The sequence below is a fragment of the Cicer arietinum genome, chromosome 4 (assembly GCF_000331145.2).
Source record: "Cicer arietinum cultivar CDC Frontier isolate Library 1 chromosome 4, Cicar.CDCFrontier_v2.0, whole genome shotgun sequence".
NCBI lineage: Eukaryota > Viridiplantae > Streptophyta > Magnoliopsida > Fabales > Fabaceae > Cicer > Cicer arietinum.
In genome coordinates, this window is record NC_021163.2 from 18,046,397 (window position 1) to 18,069,436 (window position 23,040).

General features: G+C 26.4%; 2 protein-coding genes across 2 annotated transcripts; both read left to right on the forward strand.

Annotated features, from left to right (window-relative positions):
* The first annotated feature begins 5,811 nt into the window (after positions 1-5,811).
* LOC101502341 (ABC transporter G family member 1-like) lies at positions 5,812-8,653 on the forward strand. The gene has a single exon (XM_004497274.4). The coding sequence runs from the start codon at positions 6,204-6,206 to the stop codon at positions 8,475-8,477; it is 2,274 nt and encodes a 757-aa protein (XP_004497331.1). The 5' UTR covers positions 5,812-6,203; the 3' UTR covers positions 8,478-8,653.
* A 13,117-nt stretch (positions 8,654-21,770) lies between these two features.
* LOC101502650 (uncharacterized) lies at positions 21,771-22,509 on the forward strand. The gene has a single exon (XM_004497275.4). The coding sequence runs from the start codon at positions 21,839-21,841 to the stop codon at positions 22,409-22,411; it is 573 nt and encodes a 190-aa protein (XP_004497332.1). The 5' UTR covers positions 21,771-21,838; the 3' UTR covers positions 22,412-22,509.
* Positions 22,510-23,040: the final 531 nt, after the last annotated feature.

Here is a 23,040-nt window from a genome sequence, read left to right on the forward strand (position 1 = left end):
CCAACAAAAGTCCTATTGAACGTGTTCAAAACTTCAAGTTATGATAGAGGTAAGACTTCAATATTTACTACTTCAAAATGTAATTTTATTTTTCTTTGTATTCCTTTACTAAAATTAACGTTTGTAAAAACTCCTAAAAATCTTTTAGAAATTCCATTGAAGTTGCTCTAATTTTAGGTTTTGTAAGTAAAAACAAACCGGAGATCACAATCGTATATGTGAAGTTGTAAAAAAAATATAGTAAATAAATGAATAAAATAAATGTAGTCCCTTTAAAAGGGTTTCAAAAATTAATAATAATATTATTATATTATTATTTAATATATCTGAGTTTTATTTGAGAGGATTTGGTTGAGAGGTAATAATATTATTATATTATTACTTAATGTGTTTGTAGGATTGATGTCATGTTTGGATTAATTTAAGAAGTGTTTCAATATTATACTATTTACTATCATTATGTTATTTTTATATTTTTTTATTATTAATAATCTCTTTCAATGTTATTTTTTAAAAGCATTATTTTTGAGGAATTAGACACTTGATTTTCATGATTGTACCTTATACAAATGACGATGATAAAATAGACAATGACATAAGTACTTCTAACTAGAGGATGACTATTTTTTTTCATGATTCTACTTTGTATAATTGTTTAATATATTTTATTTTATCAGTTTTATTTTGTCTAGCCAATATCTTCTCTCTTAGAAATAAGTGAACCAATTTCATCTACTCATATGACTAATAATGAGGCCAACAAACATATGTCTATAGATTCAATTCAAATAGAAGCTAACACACAAACAAATGAAAATGCTATTGCTATAGAACACAAACGTCCAATTGTTGGAAGAAAGAGCAAAAAACATCACTTGTTTGTAATGATTTTGATGAGGTTGAAATCTCTAAAGATGTGAAAAAAGCTGTTTGCAGATACTGTAAACTAAAATTGTCAACTGGAGGATTAGGAGCTAGCACTAATCATTTGAAAAGACACACTAGAGGTTGAAGTCAAAAGAAGTTGCAGACGGCTGCTGAAACATGACAAGCTGCCATTGCATTTCAACCATCAAAGTCAAGCAACCATTTTATTAGTATCGATGTTAGATACTCTAATGAAAAGATGAGAGAAATAACTGCAATTCTTATCATGGTTCACGAATATCCTTTTAGTGTTGTCGAGGACGATATTTGGATGTGAGGCTTGCAATATGCAAACCCATATTTTCATAAGGTTACTCATAAAATAGTAAGAAGTGATTGTTTGTCACTATTTGAGATGGAGAAGAAAATTTTGAATAAACTTTTAGAAAGTGTGAGCAAGATTATTTTAACTGCAGATATGTGGAAATCTAACCATCAAGTAGTTGAATATATAGTTAGCACATGACATTTCATTGATGTATGATGGAAACTTCAAAAAATAGTTTCGAATTTGTTGAAAGTATCCCTTCTAAGGCATGATATTGATGTGATTGATGCTATATATAAATCTAAAAAAGTTGTTGATGAGAATATAAAGAAGGTCAGAAGTTCATTGAAAGAATTATACGATGAGTATGTAAATTTATGTTTGGAAGAGTCTTTGTCTCCGATTGTTAATTTAGACAGTAGTAATTTATCATCCTCCTAAGATAATGTTGCAATAGTCACTGAATTTGACGAAATTATGAGCATTTTGCATGATAATGAATTTGCGCCTCCAATAAAATCATAATTACAAGATTATCTTGATAAAGGTATTTACGTTCCTAACACTAAATATTTTAGTGCTTTGGACTGGTGGAGGAACAACAATATGAAATATAAGATTTTGTCTAAGATGATTGCTGATGTACTAGTTATTCCAATCTCAATTGTGGCATCTGAGTCCATATTTAGTGTTGGAGGTAGAGTTATTGATGAATTTCACTCTAAATTAAACTGAATTAAACGAATAATTTGTTGAAGCTCTCGTTTGCGGCGGAGATTGGTTATGTCATAAGTATAATGTGAAGAAAAAAAATCAAAGGTTAATATTTTTTTATATATGATATTTTATCAAGTAGTATTTATTCAATTTTTTAAGATTTTTTCATTATTTATTTAGCATTTTTTAACCCAATGTCTATCTTATATGTATGTTTTCTTGTGATTTTGAAGGTTGATATCATTTTTTTAAGTCACCTTGAAGATATAAATCACCTTGAAGATTTGATATCATTTTTTTCCTTGAGCTAAAAATATATTTTGTTAAGTGATATGTGTACATTGTACAAAGAATTGTTCAAATTTTGTTATAGAGGATGACAATGTCGTTTGTTTATTGTTAATTATGGAGTTTATTTTGTTTTATTTGTAATTTTTTAAATGACTTTTTTGAGTTTGTTAATTATGGATTCATTTTTTTTAAGCTTATTGCAGACTTGCGAGTTATAATTTTGTTAGATTTAGTTATAATTTTATTTATTTTCCTTATATTTATTATTTTAATAAATTTAGTTATAATTTTATTAGTTTTTCTTATATCTATTGTTTTATTAGTTTTTCTTATATATAAAAGTGTAATTTAACCTATTTAAAAAATATACTATTTACATGTTTTAATGTGAATAAGGTTTTTAAATAGACCTTCAGGTGAGACCATATTTTTTAAAAATGTGCCGAAAAAAAAATTTATGATAGGCCGTAGGCAAAACTCAAACTTAAAAATTTAACCGTCGGTCATGCCATTTAAAATTTGGTTGGCCTAACCTATTTTTACTCCTACTTAAAAATATATTATAATCGTCAATGTAACCGTTAATCATTTTTATATTATATTATCAATTAAACATACAAAATTTTGTATAAATTCTAACTTTATAACCGAATAATATAACATTTGTTACTTACTATTAATAATCCAACTTTTATATCAAGAATTAATACAATAATTAAACTTTTAATAAATTAGCAAATATATGGTAACTTTACATAGATTAATTTACCATAATTAGCAAATATATGGTAACTTTAAATTAAATATTTGAAGGACTTATAAAATAATTACATATTTGTTAGTTTGCAAGTCTATTGAATTATTAAATAATTGAAGGTTTTATAGAATAATTAAACTTTTAAAAATAAAAAAATATTTTATAAATAAATTTAATTTATATGTATTTACAGTGGAAATATATTTTATGTTATCTGTTAATCATAACATATAAGCTAAATTACATCTGCGGTCCCTTAACTTAATTTCAGGTATTGTTTTAGTCTTTTATATTATTATTTTCCTGAGTTGGTCCTTTATTTTAATTTTAAGTGACAATTTAATATTTTATGTTTTAAAATGTCAACAATGTTGTCATTTTTTTTTTTACAAAAATTCAAAAAAATCATCAAATTTTTCAAACAAAACCCATAAAATTCATTATCATCTTCAATAAAGTACAAATTTAATCAAATTCATAACTTAAATCTTGAAATAAACTTATATTTTTATTCTTTATTTGATGTTGTTGGAGATGAAAATATGAGTGTATTTGAATATTTGAGTTATGGATTTGATAAAATTTGTATTATATTGAAGATGATTATTAATTTTATGGGTTTTGGTTGAAAATTTTGATGATTTTTTTGAATTTTTGTATAAATAAGGATAACATTGTTGAAATTTTAAAACATAAAATATCAAATTGTCACTTAAAATTAAAATAAAGGACCATCTCTGAAAAAAAAAATAAAGAACTAAAACGTCATCTGAAATTTAGTTAAGAGACAATGGATGTAATTTAGCCTAACATATAAATATTTTTTTTTACTAATTGTACATGACAATTAAATTTATAAAAAATTACATCTATTCAAATAAGTGAGTGAACAGTGATATATTAAATATTTTACTGAAATAGAATATGGATAAATTAGACGCATAATTGGTACCTCTTTTAGGACAAAAGCATAAGAATTTTATAGGACTTCTATTATATATTGACAAATGAAAGGATTTTTATCTTCATTAATTATTTCATCTATTTTACAATGTCGTTTAAGAAAGAAAAAAAAAAGAACAATAAAAAATAAATGTCATTTATCACTTTCTCTATAATTTCAATCATTTGTTTTCTTCTAAATAATACTTTTTAATAATTACTATATATATAATTTTTAAAATATTATTATATTTTGTATTTTAAAATAGTAAAAAATTCATTAAAGTTAAGATGAGTAATAAACTAATAATCATTATTATGAAATGATTTATCTCTTATGACTATTATATTTTTTAATATATGTACAAAATCTTAAACTATATACATTTTGAGACAAATGAAGTAACAAATTAATGATCGTTTTTTAAATAAAAAACTACTTATAAACTTCTGTATTTACAAAAAATATCATTTTATAAAAAAACATCATAGTTTCTTAAAAAATACTAAAATACGAAACCTCAAACACCATTAAGAGGATCAAACCTGAAACATTTAAAATAAATAGTTACAAGTTTTTTCGGTTAGTACAATATTACATTAATTATAATTTTTTATTAATATATTTTTATTTATTTTATCTTAATTCATTAAATTATTGTATTAAATAACATAATAAGATTATTTAAATAAATAGAATTTATTTTATAATTAAAATTAACACAACTAATTATTTTTTTTAAAATTATGCATAATTCAAATAAAATATTTAAAATCAAACAGAATGTATAAGATGATTATGTAAAAACAAAAAAAAAGTACAAGATCCATGGATGCGTATTTATTCATTTAACCAGCATTCAATCAGACAGATACTGAAAATTTTCAATACATATAAATGCTTTCTTTATCTTGGTTGGCTGAGATTGGTTCGTAAAAAATATGGAACCTTATCTCTGTTGATGATCAAAATGTCTTACAGGCTGCAGCTTTTATTTAACCACGCATCTGTGTATTTGGTGAGCAATATTATCAAGATATTAATGTAAAATATAAATAAAAATAATAATTAAAATATCGAAATATTTAATTAAGTATTTAGTTTAATTGTATTATTTTTTTAACTATTATTTATATTTATATTTTATTATGGATAAATAATATTACTAAACTAAAAGCGATTAATTCTGTCCAAAATATAAACTAAAAGCAAGTAATTAAATTCATTAATCTTTCTTTTCTGACATGACATTAATTAATGAACGTTTCTAGAATCTGCAATCCACGTACTTAATCAATTTTCCTTTTTGTCAATTTAATATCTCATATTAAGATACCAAGGACTAATTTAACATATTTTCATTTGTTCCAAAACAAATTGACAGACTTTTATATACTTTAAATACTTTCTTTAAAAAAGTACTTCAAAGATTAAATTAATGAATTTTCGTATAATTTAAAAAGTAAATTGAAGAGATAATAATAATTTTAGCATTAAAGCGATGGTTTATCAAATTTTAAATCGAAATAGAAAAAAAATAAAACTAAAAAGAGGGGCCGGGTGGGAGAGAGAATTCAAAACAACAGTGATTACCTCTTGAACCCTTTGAAAACATTTTTTCCAATGATAATAATACTAAAAAATAAATAATTATTTGTTCATAACTATAGCACTGGACCGAAATAAACAGTTATAAGTATTGCTCACGCAACAGTAGATCAACGCCCAACCTAACTCCCATGAACTTGAAAGAGAATTTAGTAAAAAAAAAAAAAAAGAGTAACCCATGTGTGGCGAATGTACAAATAAGAATTGATCACATGTTCCCACAGCCACAGCCAACATAGTAGAAGGAAGGAAACAATAAGATTAACAATAAAAAGGGAGACGTATAGGTAATTGATGAATTAGGTCACCTCTCTCACGCCTCATAACAGCTACAGCTAAATATCCAAACCAAGTATTGCTAACTAGTCAAAACCGCACAATAAATACCCACACTCAGTCCCCACGACCATAAACTACCCTTTGTATTCTTTTCCATACATACATTGCATCCAATCAAAAATATTTCATTTTCTCTCTCACTAAATTCATCATAAATACTTATATTCACACACACAAACACTTGCCCGCTGTCTTCTTTCTTTGCCACATTAAAACAACAACAACCACCTTTCCTCTCTTACTCTATCTCTACTCCGTAACTTCACGGTTCTCTAACTGCATGCTCCTCACGAACGTGCAAACGTCGTTAAATTAAGTAAACTCACCCATTTTAATTTGAACTTGAATTAACGATGTCAGCTCGCATTGTTGCGGTGAATATCACCGAGCCTTATGATTACGACTATATGGAAATGAATGATTTCACGCGCCGCCGTGACGCCGTCGAGATGCCGACTCTTGGACAGCTTCTCAAAAACGTTGGAGATGTACGTAAGGAAGTAATCGGCGATGGAAGTGAGACGCCGGGGCATCACTCTCTGGATGTCTCCGGTATGGAGACTCGCTCACTTCCATTCGTTCTCTCCTTCAACAACCTCACTTACAGTGTCAAGGTTCGTCAGAAAATGACCTTCGCCGATATCTGTACCCGCCGCCGTCGGTCTCCGGTGGATGAGCCACCGGCGGTTGGGGAGACAGTGTTTGCCCGGACTAAGATTCTCCTGAACGACATCTCCGGCGAAGCTCGCGACGGTGAGATCATGGCGTTTCTCGGAGCAAGTGGCTCAGGGAAATCAACTCTGATCGATGCGCTGGCAAACCGAATCGCGAAGGGAAAATTGAAAGGAAAAGTGACACTGAACGGCGAGTCTGTGGAATCTCGTCTTATGAAGGTGATTTCTGCTTACGTCATGCAAGACGATCTCCTCTTCCCAATGCTCACCGTGGAAGAGACTCTCACCTTTGCCGCGGAATTCCGATTACCGCGATCGCTCTCAAAATCAAAGAAAAAAGCGCGCGTTCAAGCCTTAATCGATCAACTAGGACTCCGCAACGCCGCAAAAACAGTCATCGGGGACGAAGGTCACCGCGGAGTCTCCGGCGGTGAACGTCGTCGAGTCTCAATCGGAATCGACATAATCCACGATCCAATCGTACTTTTCCTCGACGAGCCAACTTCAGGACTCGATTCAACAAGCGCGTTCCTGGTTGTAAAAGTTCTTCAAAGAGTCGCACAAAGCGGAAGCATCGTAATCATGTCAATTCATCAACCTAGTTACAGAATCTTAGGTCTATTAGACCGAATGATTTTCTTATCGCGTGGCCAAACAGTGTATAGCGGTTCACCGTCACAGCTACCGTTATACTTCGCTGAATTCGGTCACTCTATACCAGAAGGTGATAACCGAACGGAGTTCGCGTTAGACGTAATTCGCGAACTAGAAGGTTCACCAGGCGGAACAAAAAGCTTGGTTGAGTTCAACAAATCATGGCAGAGCATGACAAAACTTCACCCTGAAGATTCATCACAAAACGCAACTTCTTCGTTGTCGTTGAAAGAAGCAATTAGCGCTAGCATTTCTAAAGGGAAATTAGTTTCAGGCGCTAATGCTGCAGCTACAACAACTAATAACTCCAACGGAAACGCCACGTCATCAACGACGACGTCGTCTATGGTGCCCACGTATGCAAACTCGTTTTGGATTGAGTTAGCAACGCTTTCGAAGCGTTCGCTAACTAATTCAAAAAGAATGCCAGAATTATTTGGGATAAGATTGGGTGCGGTTTTTGTAACAGGATTCATTCTTGCAACCGTGTTTTGGCACCTTGATGACACTCCCAAAGGAGTTCAAGAAAGGCTTGGGTTTTTCGCTTTTGCTATGTCAACTACTTTTTACACCACCGCTGATGCACTACCAGTTTTCATTCAGGAACGTTTTATATTCATGAGGGAAACATCACACAACGCTTATAGGATATCGTCATATTTGGTTTCCCACGCTATTGTTGCTTTGCCTGCGTTAGTGGTCCTTTCGTTTGTTTTCGCCGCCATGACGTTTTGGGCCGTTGGGCTTGATGGTGGATTCAAGGGCTTTATGTTTTACTTTTTTATTATGTTTGCTTCGTTTTGGGCTGGGAACTCGTTCGTTTCGTTTCTTTCCGGTGTGGTACCTCATGTGATGTTGGGTTACACTATTGTTGTTGCGATTCTTGCTTATTTCTTGCTATTTAGTGGGTTCTTTATTAATAGGAATAGGATCCCTAAGTATTGGATTTGGTTCAATTACATGTCATTGATTAAGTACCCTTATGAAGCTGTTTTGCAAAATGAATTTAGTGACCCAATGAAGTGCTTTGTGAGGGGGGTGCAGATTTTTGATAGCACACCACTTAGTTCCATACCTAATGCACTTAAGTTGAAGTTGTTGGGAGATATGAGTAACACGCTGGGAGTGAAAATCACAGGCTCAACTTGTTTGACAACTGGTGTTGATGTGTTGATTCAAACTGGGGTGACAGATTTGAGCAAGTGGAACTGTCTGTGGGTAACTTTGGCTTGGGGTTTCTTCTTCAGGATTTTATTCTACTTTTCTTTGTTGGTAGGTAGCAAGAACAAGAGGACTTGAACATCATCATCTTCCTACTTAGTTAGCCTAAGAAAGATTCAGAAAAAACTCAGTTTCAATTGTGTATCTATTTGCTACTACTACTACTATTATTATTATTATTATTATTATTATTATTATTATTATTATTATTATTATTATTATTATTATTATTATTATTATTATTATTATTATTATTATTATTGTGTCTATGTTATGTTTATTACAAATTAGTTTTGTAATCTGTTCTTAAGTGGCAGGCGTAAGTGTAACATCCATTTCGATTATTATACTTTAGAATTTGCTTATGACAAACATTCGTCAATACTCAATAGAATAAACTTAAAATTTTATTTAGATTTGATGTTTCGTGCTTAGATGCCAATATTATTAAATATTTTAGATTCCAGTCCAAACTTCACAATATGCAAGTTTCTTAAAAAAAAAAAAAATCAAAATTACACAATTTAAAGTTTGTCGCATTGATCAATCCATGTGCTATAAACTAGGAGTATATTATGTTTCTTGTACTTATTAACAAATCCAGAGGAGCAATCGTACAACTACTAATTAACCATTTGAACGTTTAGTTGGGAGTTGGTAATTTTAAGAAAAATCCAATTCGATTGGAACAGCAATGGACAAAAATAAAGTATACAACCTCATAATTTTTGTTCCTTTGACACGAGAAATATTTCGATCTATATCGTATTTTTTTCTTCTTCTCATGTTTAGATAGAGATACACACAATTATTTTTTATTTACTTTTAAATTTATTAAAATTGTTATTGAATTTATCTCTCTAAACGTCTTATAGAAAAGGAGAGATAAATAAGAGAAAATCAAAATAAAAAAAAATATTTTTAAATTATTTAACACAAAAAATAAACATCATTTAATTATTTTAATATATATATATATATATTATTTAATAATTTGATCTATATTTTCTTCTTTTATGTGCATGTCTAAATGGTTTGTCTAAACTTTGTGATCACACAAGACTTTCTTCCTTTGGCACTATATTTTTTCGATAATCAATTGGGCGCAAGAAAGAGGTGAAAATAGATCATGTGCATCAATCTTCGCTCTAGCCTACTTCACATCTAAGTTACGTAAATTTTATTTTAAAATAAACAAAATCATTTTAAAAAAAAACCAATTTAATTAAAAATATCATACTACAAACAACAACAAAAAAACCTTTTAAATTTATCAACCATCTTATTTTAGTATATACAACTAAACTATTATAATAATAATAATAATAATAATAATAATAATAATAATAATAATAATAATAATAATAATAATAATAATAATAATAATAATAATTAGTATACTTAAATTTAAAAAAAAAGTCCAATAGTTTAATAATTTAATATAAAATACAAAGTTTAATATAATAATAATAATAATTATTATTATTATTATTATTAATATTGTTATTATAATATTAAATTTTGTATTTTGTATTAAATTATTAAACTATTGGACTTTTTAAAAAATAAATTGAAGTATACTAGTCAACAAATTTTGAAAATATTTAAAGAAATTATTATAGATATAATATAAAATTAAATTCTCTAAAATGCATGTTAGATTTCAAAGTAGAGCTTAATCTTATTGGTCTATTAATTTATTAGTTGATCAAAATAAAGATTAAAATATTTATTTAAAGAAATCATCAAAAAATAAATCTTTAAATAAGATATCAACTCATACAAGATTTAAAAAGGTTAGACCCCAAATGAAAGTATGCGTATGACATGTAACAAATCAAGTTTAGAGGTTTTTTTTTCCACGTAACAAATCAAATTTAGAGTTTTTTTATTTTTATTTTTTATTTTTTATCTTGCAAGATTTAGATATTGTAAAATCTAGTTCGCTCCAATATTACTTACCAACTTTTGAAAGATTATTGATGGCTAAGACCCTCAATAATTACTAATAGAAAAAGTCTTAAGAAATTGTAGAATCAAATTTTACATAAATCAGCAACAAAGATAGCCCTCACAAATAGTTAATATTTTATGACAAAAAATATAATTACTGGTGGTCCAGATTCTCCCAAAATATGTGGAGGGTAAAAATTGTATTTGTGGTGGTATAAACTATCATAAATTTTGTAAGATATTTCGTTGAATTTTCACATTTGTGCCACCTCAAAGGTCATGCCCTTTTTTAACATAATATTTTTGATATTTACGACGAGCTAAACTTTCACAAAATCTCATTAAATATTTGTATAAATTTAGATCCGTCAACCATCGAAAACACTCTATTTTCTTATTTTATAAATCACAATCCACTATTTACATTTGGATTCCTTATTTTTAGGATCGATCCAACACGTTGCAATATCTAAAGTGAAATTATCAGATGAGACATTTTTAAAGTTAATAAATAAATTATTAGTATTTTATTTAAAATTTATCTTTTGCATTTTTTGACACGAAATCATTTATCAAATTATTGTAATCGATTTCGTTTAATAACTCTTTTTCAATCGATAATAAAGTTAATCTATTTGGTGATATCGTTGATTTTAGATAAGATTTAATTAATTTAAATTTTAAAAAGCTTCTTTTTGCTGAAGCGACAATATTAAGAGTTGTTAACATTATTCTATAAGCAATATATGCATTTGGAAGATAATCTATCTTTCTTATATAATTAAGTATGTCAATTGGTGTATCATTTTTCTACTTGTATTATCTCTCTTAGAATTTTAAGTTCTACAAATAAATATAATTCATCAATGTTTGAGTTGTCCTGATGTTTTAAAGAACGTTCAAAAGTAATATAATTTTTTTTTCATTATTCAATTTTAATTTCTCAATATTAAATAAAAAATAAAAAATATCTGCATACAATTTAAATTATTCAAATCTACTTTGAAATGAAGTAATTAATCTATCAATTTTAGTTCTACATGATACTATTTGAAATAAAAATTTCATCTAAGTACTGCTCCACCCAAATAGAAATTGTTGATCATGTTACAGTTGAAAAAAAAAACCAATAATTTAGAATATAAATATTTACTTATATATCATATAAATTTCATAGCAAAGTTTCATACTTTGTTTTAGTGAAAAACAATATCTTTAATATTATAAAATATTTTTTTAATGATTATAATTGACTAGTAGTACAATTAACAAAAATATTAATTCAAATAATGATTATGTCAAAAATTAGAAATTAAAAAAGTGTTGGGAGAGATTTTTTATATCAGTGTATAACTATGAGAGATTTAAAGAGTTTTTATAATATATTATTGGATATCCTATAAAAATAAAAATAAAAAATTAATTTTTTGAAACGCAATGGCTTTACGTGTATCTTCATTAGAGTCCGATTACTTTCATTTTTTTTATATATATATTTTTTTTTTCTTATTCTCTCTACTTTTATTTACTAATATTCCCCTCAACATTTCTATACACATATTATTTTATAAGTTTTAAATATATTATTTTAAATATATATATATATATAATTAATAAATATAATATTTTAAAATATATTATTTAAATAATTTTTTCTAAATAAATACAATTATATTTTAATTTTTATACCCTTTTATGGTGGTATATATTAACCACCAATGAAGACTCTAAATATTTCAAGCACGGCCTTTTGTGACAGTTGCAAGCAAATATTTGTTTTGTACTTGTTGAGTTGTTGTACACTTTTATGATTGTTTTAGTCGCCACTAATTTGTGGTGGACTAAGCTGCAAATTATAGATGTGGCTTAAACCGTAAATAACCTTATAAAATAACATTGGCAGTTACAAAAGGTTTAGGCGGCTCCAAATTTTTGATATAATATTATTTGTGGTGGATTTTTTTTGTTACTAATAACACTAAATTTCTGCCTTTTTTTTATATTGGCGAAATTTGGTTTTAAGAGTTTTAAACTAGTTTATTTATTTTTTTATCCATTTAGACTAGTTTATATCATAACCACATTTTTTTAACTTATTTTTTATTTTTTTTATACACAGGTGATTTAACTAAATTTCTCTTTTTAATTGTGATAGATAAAAGATTAAAGTTAATTATAATTTTTTTTAGTGGTGATAATTTTTATTAGTGAAAATACAACTATTGTGATATCAGATATTTTGACTATTTAAATAATGTTGGAAACCAAGAACATTATTGGTTTGTGACCGAAAAACGGAGAACGTTCTCCTTTTTCAATTTTGTGTAATTCAAGTTTGTTTGATTGTATATAATCAACTAACTAACTATTTAGTTAATTAAGAAGAAATTAGTTAGAAATAAAGTAATAGAAATTATATATAAATAACATTCACATTTTAATAAACAATATACACATTTTATTCAATTCATTCATTCATTCTTTTTTGAGTTTTATTCTACATTGCAAATAAAACACCAACAAATAACTCCTTATGTCAATAAATCTATGACTCTCCCTTTCCCTTTTATAGGATATTTTTCAAAATTTCAAATGAAATGATTTATGTTTTGGTTTTAACATTTTAACTCTCCGGAGAATGTAGCTCAAGTAATTCTTAGTTTGATCTTAAGGGAAATAAAGTTCTTAATAAAGTTCAAGTAATTTGCAGTTTGATTCGAAAAAAAATAAAATCTTGTCAATAATTATTTTAGATATGATTTGAATTTAGATTTTTTTAAATAATTTATCAATAACTAAAATTTATTTACCACTTAAGTTCAATAACTTAGTTCAATAATAATTTCTTTACTAACATACCTCTAATTAAATTAAATTTTTGTTGCAACACGTAATAAATACTGTATTTAAACATAAATCTATTATCTCTACTAAACGGTAAAGTTGTAACATAATACCATTTTGTAAATATTCTTACTCCATATAATTTAGGAGTGGATGGAGTAAAATCCATATTTGCTATGACACAATATATTTTGTATGTTTGTTATCCGTTCAAACATAATCGACATTATTGATGATATTTTATAATTCAATTTTTAATTTGTGCTCTTATGAATATTTACCGATGAACAAGGAATTACACTAGGGTGTACTTTTCACGGAAATTTGATGCATCACGACAATGTACACTTTTAATGTCTGTTTTGTGTTTATACATTTTTCAGTTGATGCCTAACTATTGTCTTATCTTACAATAAAAAGATAGTATCCATAGTCATATGAAATTATCTAACACTAATTGTGCCTAAAAAGCATGTCAATAAAAATCTTTTCTTTTAGATTCGCAAGTTTTTGAATAATGAACAGGACTGAACACATTTCTACCAAAGTTAAGAGAGTCTACAATGATAGTTTATATACACTTAATTTTAATTTAGTCTTTTTAATCTTTTGTTAATATAGTAATTTTAAATATAGATACTATCTTTTTGTTACAATATAAATACAACTTTTTTTTACGTTAAGCATTATATATACGATAATTTTTTAATTAATTGTAAAAATTGTTCTACCATCTTCGTAAATATAGTTTTACATCTCTTATTATTCTTTTGGATCAAAATTTATTCTTATAATAAATTGAATTTAATTTATACACACATAAGATGTAAATATTTTTTACACTGTTAGTCAATTACAACTATTAAATAATTAAAAATATTTAACTTTTATCAATTTAACTCTAAAGTTATCCCCCCATAAATGATTGTGATGTGCAAGTAATATTAAACTTTTTATATCGATAGTGTATAATAAATAAACTCTAAAATTTCGAGCTGCAATGTACATTGGTCAAAGTTTGATGGTTATCTTATCTCAAACAAATCGTTTACATGTAACTATTCAATATCCTTATTAAAAATTAATCACATTGGAATGTTTCCACGGTCGAATCCATTTTGAATTTGATAAATGCATTGCTTATGAAGAATGTGTTTGTGTATGTCTTATAGATTTACCCGTTGTTGATTGGAAATTAGAAACTGATATTTGAAAGAAACGATTGTTGAATTACAGTATTGATTTCAGAATCTGTATTTTTAGTGGTAATTGTATGAATATTGTCCAACAAATTGGATTTTTATAATAAAAATATATTCTTATAATAAATTGGATTTAATTTATATGCACATAAGTGTAAATATTTTTTTTATACCATCAGTCAATTACAATCATTAAATCATTAAAAATATTTAATTTTTATTAAACTACCTCTAAAATTACCTTATAAATAATTGTGATGTGTCAATAATATTATTTTTTTTTTCTATTGATAGTGTATAATAAATAAACTCTAATAAATTAGTGCCCGCCATATTGATGCTATTATTGATAACAAACTCTCATTTGAGATAAATCATAATAATTTTAGTTGGGATTTGGTAATTTTTTTAAAACCAAATGCATTGGGGACAACAAATAGGATATGGGTGGTGGGAAGTCACAACCTTTGGGAGAGCAAATGGATGGCAAAGGACCCAAAGAAACAGACACAAACTAAACTAAAAATGCTTTTAAAAAAATTAAAGTATGAGGTAGCAACACAATCTTTATAATTATGAGGTGTTAATGAATGCATATGCAAAAATAATATACACTTATTATAAAGAAAAATTCAAACAGTTTTGTTACTTTGATCAAGTCACACTATTAATCACACAGAATGATAGGCAAATGATATGTTAATTAACATAATATATAATATAATAAACATTAAAATTGTTTAGTAAAAATAACTTAACTTATCATGAATTCATGATATATGTAATTGGCGGGAACAATGAAAACTAGTGTGGTTATGTTATTTATTTATTACAACATTCATTAATATAACCGCGCTATTTTAACTACGAAGTTGGACTTTGGCAAACAACGTTAATATAGCATACATTTATAAATTCTTTTAAAATTTGTGCAAAATATTTAAACGAAAAAAATATATTTTTATATTTATTTAATTCATTAGAAGATATTAACTTCAAAGTTTTAAAAAACATCAAGCCATTTGCTAGGAATAATATGATAAGTCATTAAGTCAATGATGATAGAATCTGGACAAGATCAGGTGAGTATCTCTTGAGTAAATATTTTAGCAAGTGCACTTATGTCTTTAATATTCTTGTTATCGTTATGAAATGCTTAATATATATATATATATATATATATATATATTGGGTGTACTAGCTAAGGTGTATCTAGGAAATTTTTGCATGAATATTTTTATTTATTTATTTTTAAATTAACCAATATACTCTTTATTAAAATTGGTATATTACAATGTCTTAATTTTTTAACCTTAAGGAAATCGAATCTTCGTTATGCGATCACTTAAAAAATGATTTTTTTTTCAATAAAATGTCGCATTCTCATAATATGATTATCTATAACCTCTTACTGTAAAAAAATTTAAAAAAATATAAAAAAATAAAAATTTAAAAGGTTATAGATATTTATATTCAAAGAATCCAATCTCAAAGATACGATTTCTTGAAATAAAAAAGAAGTAAAAAAATTAATATATAAATTTTAATGTAGAATATATTAACTAATTTATTTTTAAAAAAAGAAATATATATAAAAAACATATTAAATCTTATGATTTCTTTTCTTTTTTGAAAAAGAAAATGATAATATTGTTCTTAACATTAAAAAAAAATTATAATGTAAGACACATCTAACTATAAAAATTATATATATTTATATATATATATATATATATATTAATAGTATCAAATAAAATCATACTTTTATGTCATGTAATTATTAATTAAGATAAAAATATATCAAACATTCATGATTTCTCTCTACCGTAATGTGTCAGCTATACCAATCACTCTCCCCACCCATTATTTGGTTAGTTTTATTCTTTTTAGAGTATCTCCAATGATAGTTAAATGAATTCGTTTGTCAACGTATAGTTATGTAAAATGTAGTTTTTGACAAGTTTATTGTTGAAGTCGTGCCATATCATTACGGTTCTCTCAGGAACGGTACTTTTATAATTTAATAATAATACATCTGTAACCATTACCTTTTTTATTAATTTATTATTAATAATAAATTTATCATTTTTTATTAAATTATAACCGTTAACTTCTTTTTAATTTATTATTTACTTTATCATTTTAAATTATTTATGTTATGTATTTAACAATTAATTTTTATTATTATTATAAAAATTTAAGTTCAATTTTATTTTAATGTTAAATTAAAATAATGTATAATAATATTAATTGAAATATTTAAGTTAATATTTTAAGTTATAATAAAATTAAATATAAATAAAATACTAATATATAAAAATTAAAGTTATGAGATCTAATATGGTTTTTTAAAAGTTAAATCGTACAAAATAAATGAATTGCTTCAAGATGATATGACACAATAGAAATGAACCCACGTTGAGTTTACAATTGGAGTAAAAAATGAATTAATTGCTTCAAGAGATAATGTAGTAAGTAGACACCATCTAATAAACTCATATTGAATTTACTTGAGATATTCATGATTAGATTAGTTTTGTTGTTTAACGATCAATTGTCCGTAACTTACTAGCATTTTTATTCGTAAAAAAAATCTCAAAAACTTATTCCCTCACTAAAGATATGTTTAATTGGAATTGGAACGAGATAATTTTTTTACAAATTCATTTTTTTCATCCTCCAAATAGATCAATTTGGAGAGGTTGGATGTAACTAAAAATACTTTATTTTCTATTTTTTCGTCCATCGAACAAAACAAACCTTCAAACAACGGGGTTCTAGAACTAACCGATAATTATCCCCAATGAAAGACTCCAATGTTGGTGACACTACCAACCACCAATATCCCTTATTAAGAAAAGACCTTCCCTACTCCCAACAAAATAGGTTTCCGATCCACTATCTCCCTGATCAGTGATCAACACCATCTTCTTTGAACATCCATTGATGACTGGAACATTCCTGTCCAGAAAACGACATTTTGATTGTGGTGCTAAAATCCAACAATGATCCTGGATAAGGAGAAAAAATTGTTAAATTTAAGTGTGAGTGAATAATATCACATCGACTAAAAATACAGAAAATATTAAATATATAACATAAATAATCTATATAATAATATTTAAAGTATATTTAATGATTTAAAGTTTTAGGTAAAAATATTGTGTTAAAATTCTTGTAATATAGAATTGTTGAAACTAAGTGTGAGTAATTAACTGTCTAAAATAAACCGCTTTCTATAGACACTAGTGTGTAATCCGTGCGTCGCACGGAAATAAAATATGATCTTAATAAATCATAAATTTTATTAACATTAAATTTATGTTACTCGTCAAACGCATCACTCCGACACCACTCTTTAATCTTAATGATATGCCTTATTTTTGAATTCTCCAAAGAATATTTTTGTCTTTCCAAAAAAACTTATTATAAAACAATACTTTTAATTTTAAGCAAATAAAAACAATAATCATTAAAAAATAAAATAATTAGATTAGATGAAATAAGAATTTTTAAAATAATGGACATGACATATACAAATTAAATAAATTAGTATATGTGAAGATTAATAAGTAGCAAAATATATTTTATTCTGGTATTACTCACAAAATACTAAAGAAAGATAATCTTCTCATTACAAATAAAAACTATGATTATCTTTTATCTTTGAATTTGAATGTTAGTCTTCATTAATCTTTCATGAATCTTTTGAATTTAAATGATATTTAATAATAAATTTAGAATGTAAAATATACAGTATATTAGTAAAATTAAAATGTAACCATTTAAAACAATAGTTTTTTGAAATCGTGATGTAATATTTTTTTTAATTCCTAAATAAATTTTATATTTGTTTATATAAATTATTTTTTTTTCAATAATATGGAAATCAAGTTGAATTCATGGCTAAGATGCCTAAATAAATTATTATTTTTCTCTCCAATATAACTATGTGGCAACACTGTTTATGACGAATCTACAATTTTTGTAGACAAAATTTACAAACATAAACAATACAATATATATATAACAAAATAGTAATTTTTTTTTTTTTATAAATAAAACAAAATAACAATGATATATTGAAATAAGTTTACCATTCAAATAAACTTGTACACAACTTATTCGGAAATATTAATATCAAATAGAGAAATAAAAATTCACACTTGATTAAATTTTATCACCCTAAAAATAAGAATATGAAACACAGTTGTTAATACACAGATAATATAATTTAAATTTTGAATTTATAAAAGAAAGAATTAAACCTTCTCATCCATCAAGACCATTTCCATTGCATAAAATTGCACAACTTTAACAACCAAATTACATAATTCTGAGAGAGATTGAAGTAACAAAATCTGTTTTTTTTTTTCCTTCAGACATTTGAGAAAGATAACCACACATATGAATAAGAAATATTTGGTAAAGAAAAGTTAAAAAGAAATTGTGTATACAGTAGATAATATGAATGATATTTATAGGAGATAAGCAAAAAATGAGAGATTATCGAAGAGAAACGGTTAACGGAGTACGACAAATTGAAAAGAAAAGTCTGATGCACTAAAAGAATTCGTAAAATAAAATAAATTTTTTAATTACATTAATTTAAAGCGGTAGTTGTTAAATTAGTTTTTAAAAAACAATTACCTTAAAAAAAAAACTGTATTCAACGAATTTCTGGGAATGAAATCAATTAGTAAGAGAGGATGTGAGCAAACTGGTTTCTAATTCTCGGACCACCATTGTACTATTTTGCAAATTCAATTTGAATTGGTGTCCGATTGTTCTACATGCTCCAGAGTTAGACGCAACACCAAGAGAACAAAAGTTTACACAACTCTCTCAGGAATAGTAGTCTCAAATCCAAAAATAAGACTTGAATTTTATCACCCTAACAATATGAAACATAAATTTGTTAAATTAATAATATAACAAGTTTGTGTATAATTTAAAACTTTTAGTTTATAAATTTTTAAAAAATTAAACGTTGTCATCCATCAATACCATTTTCATCGCATAAAATTTATGTTTGACATTGAGATCAGACAGACATCATAATCGCACAACTCTTACAACCAAATTCCATGACTCTTTTTTTGGAGAAATTGTAGCAACAAAAATAAATAACGAATCTTTGGAATAGAAAAAATTAAAAGAGAATTGTGTATAGATGAGATAATATGAATGATATTTATAAGAGAGACACAAAAAACGAGAGATTATTGAAGAAAGATGGTTAACTGAATACGGCGAATTAAGAAGGAAAGCTGAAGACGCTATAAGAATTAGTAAAATAAAATGAATTTTTTTAATTAAATTAATTTGAAGCGGTGGTCGATAAATTAGTGTTTAAAAAATAACTGTATAAGTCGTGGTGTATTGTATTTTATTTTTAATTTTTTAATTGGCCACTAAATTCTCGACGGTTAAATTAGGGATGACAATGGGTAGGGTTTGGGTAGGGTCCCGTCCCCATTCCCGCGATTTATACTTGTAACAATGCATATTTAAATATCCGTAATAATATTTTGTGAAGTTGCAAGTCATACGACAATATTATCTGAGATAATTGATACAAAGTTGCAAGTATAATTATAAAGTCACGATTAATAAGATATAACTATTAGTTATAAAATCACAATTATTTACCTATTTATCATAATCAAATTCTAAAAAAAATTTGCAAACATTTATGTTACAATTATAAATATTGTAATGGTCCAATGATATTAATAGATGTTAAAACATAAAAGAAAATAATTAACTAAACTAAACACTAATATAATAAATAAATAAATAATATATTTATATAAGTGCAGGTGCGGGGCGGGGTGGGTACTATAGTACCCGTCCCCGCACCCATACCCACTTAATTTTACGGGTAATTACCCGTCCCATGCTCATACCCATTATGCGGTTTTTTACTCTACCCATTGTGGGTTTTTTTTGCGAGTACCCACTGAGTATGAGTCTAATTGCTATCCATAGGTTAAATGTCTAGTCGTAGTGTACTGTATTTTATTTTTTATTCATTCTTCTTATTTTTTAGTTGGTCATTCACTTTTCAATGTACGCATGTATAAAGTCGTGAAGTAATGGAACTTTAATTTTATTGTAAAAAAAAAATCTGCACAATGAGTTATTATTTCTATTAATAGAAACTTGATATCTTCTCAACACTCTACTTAACTGACGCATATTAAACTTGTCAAATTATCATGTTTGCTTTATTATAATGTATAGATGTATAGATTGTATGTGGTGGGTTAACCTGTATAATTCTATAACTTATTTTTTCTTTTTGAGCAAATGGAGACAAAAGGAAATTAATAAAAAAATGTGAAGAAAAATAAAAGGATTGTAAAGTAGAGAAAAGAAACGACACCAATCCTCTCTAAATTAAAAATTAAAGTTTATATTTAGACTTTTTATTTTATTATTTAAAATAGACAAATTAGTTTTAAAAAAATAGAACGTGACATGACAAATTAATGTGTTGTAAATGCAGTGTACTCATAAATTATAAATAAAAAAATATCGTCCATGGTTTGTTTTTAGTAATGGAAAAAGTGATGTCCTAATTTTCATAAAACAAATTTTTTCTATTTATTTCAACAATTCTTGACAATAAAAACAAGAATTATAGTCTTTAAATTATAATTTAACTGATAAATGATAATATTATTAAATTAAATATTTTATTTTAAATTCGAATTCAAAATTATAATTTATAAGAGATAATAAATTACACTTTTAACAAAAACAAAAAAGATAATTATTTTATAGTGTAGTTGAAAGTGTATTCAACAACGGAGATTTATTCATTGCTTTCTTTATAAGAAAAAAAAATCTTAAATTTTAATTACTATTATAAATAAAATTTAATTATATTTGATCATTTAATGTTATTATTTATAATTTACTATTCATTTAATTCAAAACATTAAATAGTAATAGTTGAATATTTGATATTTAAAAATGGTAATTTAATAAATTTATCTAATATTTTATATGAAATATAAAAAATTATTATACTTAACTTATTTCTTAAGACATGCGAATATAATTTTTTTTTCTCTTATAATATTACCGGATAAAGTATGTCTTATAGAAAAATAAATCACACTCTCCAGAATGATATATTAATAAAAATAGTAGTTAAAAAATTAATATAAAAAATTAACAATTAAAATAAAATATATTAATTTTTTTATTATTTTTTATTCATAATTTATTTTACAGTAGTATAATAAAAAGAAAAATGAATGGGAAATAAAAACATAAAATAATTATTTTATTTTATTTTTCTTTGTTCTCTTTGTTTTTTATTTAGAACTAAAAAATTATTTTATTTTTGGAGTGAAAGAGAAGAAAAGTGAGAATTGTACCACAAAAAATAAAGTGCGCGTTATCCGAAACAGAGACGCGAGAGGAAAAATGGCGAACATAGCATCACCTTCTCTTCAACTCTCTAATCCATTTCTCCTTTCTTCTTCCAAACTTCCTATCCACATCCCCAGGCCATTCCTTCTCTTCACCACTCGCGCCACCGAACCACAAACACCGCCCTCCGATTCGGATCCATCCGAACCACCCGCTACCACCGAAGAAGACTTCGACGACCGCATGAAGGAATTCCGTCTCCGTTACCGGAGTGGCACGGGAAAGAAAGCGGAAATCCGGAAAGGACGGAAGTCTAATAAAGTTGCGTCGAAGTCGGGATCCGGCGTGTACTTGCCACCGGTGGCTTTGAAAGAAGCGGTTTCTGGTGGATTGAAGGTGGAATTAGGGTTTAGCAAATACAGCGAGAAATTGAATGGTCGAATTGCAATTCTTGGATTGATAGCACTTTTGCTTGTGGAGCTTGCAACTGGGAAAAGCGTTATCAATTATCATACACCTGGCACTGTGCTTATTCAGATATATTTTGTAGCTTCTGTTACTGCTATCTATGTTAAGTATGAGAAGGAGAAAATCAGTGTTTGGCCTGATTCTTCTTCAACCAATTAATGTGTTACCATTTTCAATTCCAAAGCTATGTTAATTAATTAATTAATATTGTTGAGCTTCACTTTATAGAATGAGAAAAGGAAATATCATTGGTTCTATGTGTTTGCTAATATTTGGCAATTGTTGTGCTTCATTTGTTACATCAATCAATTGAAACAAATGTTATTATTCTTTTTTTACTACATAGACCATAGTTATGTAGCAAAGAAAATCTCACCATGTGTTGGAGATTGGCTTTCCAACTCATTGTGTTGTTGATCCCAGGGGAGCGCGACATCTAGAATGGGCTAAACGTCTAGGATCCTTAAGATACTTTGACACCACTTCTCAACCCAAAAACTTAAGACATTAGGTTTATGTGTCATTCCTCTTATATATCCAATATTTCCTCAATTCCTAGTCGATGCGGGACTAACCACTCATAAATGAATTCCAACAGCTCTCCACTTTGGTACCAAATAAGAAGCTTCAGCCTTATACCAGTTGTTGATGTTGTCGGAAATGAGTAATTAAACAAAGATTGTTTTTGGTTTTGTACAGGAAAAAAAACAGAATGATTGAAACTGAAAACGGAGAATGTTCAATTGCAGAAACGGAGAACGTTCTCCATTTACTGACTAACATATTTT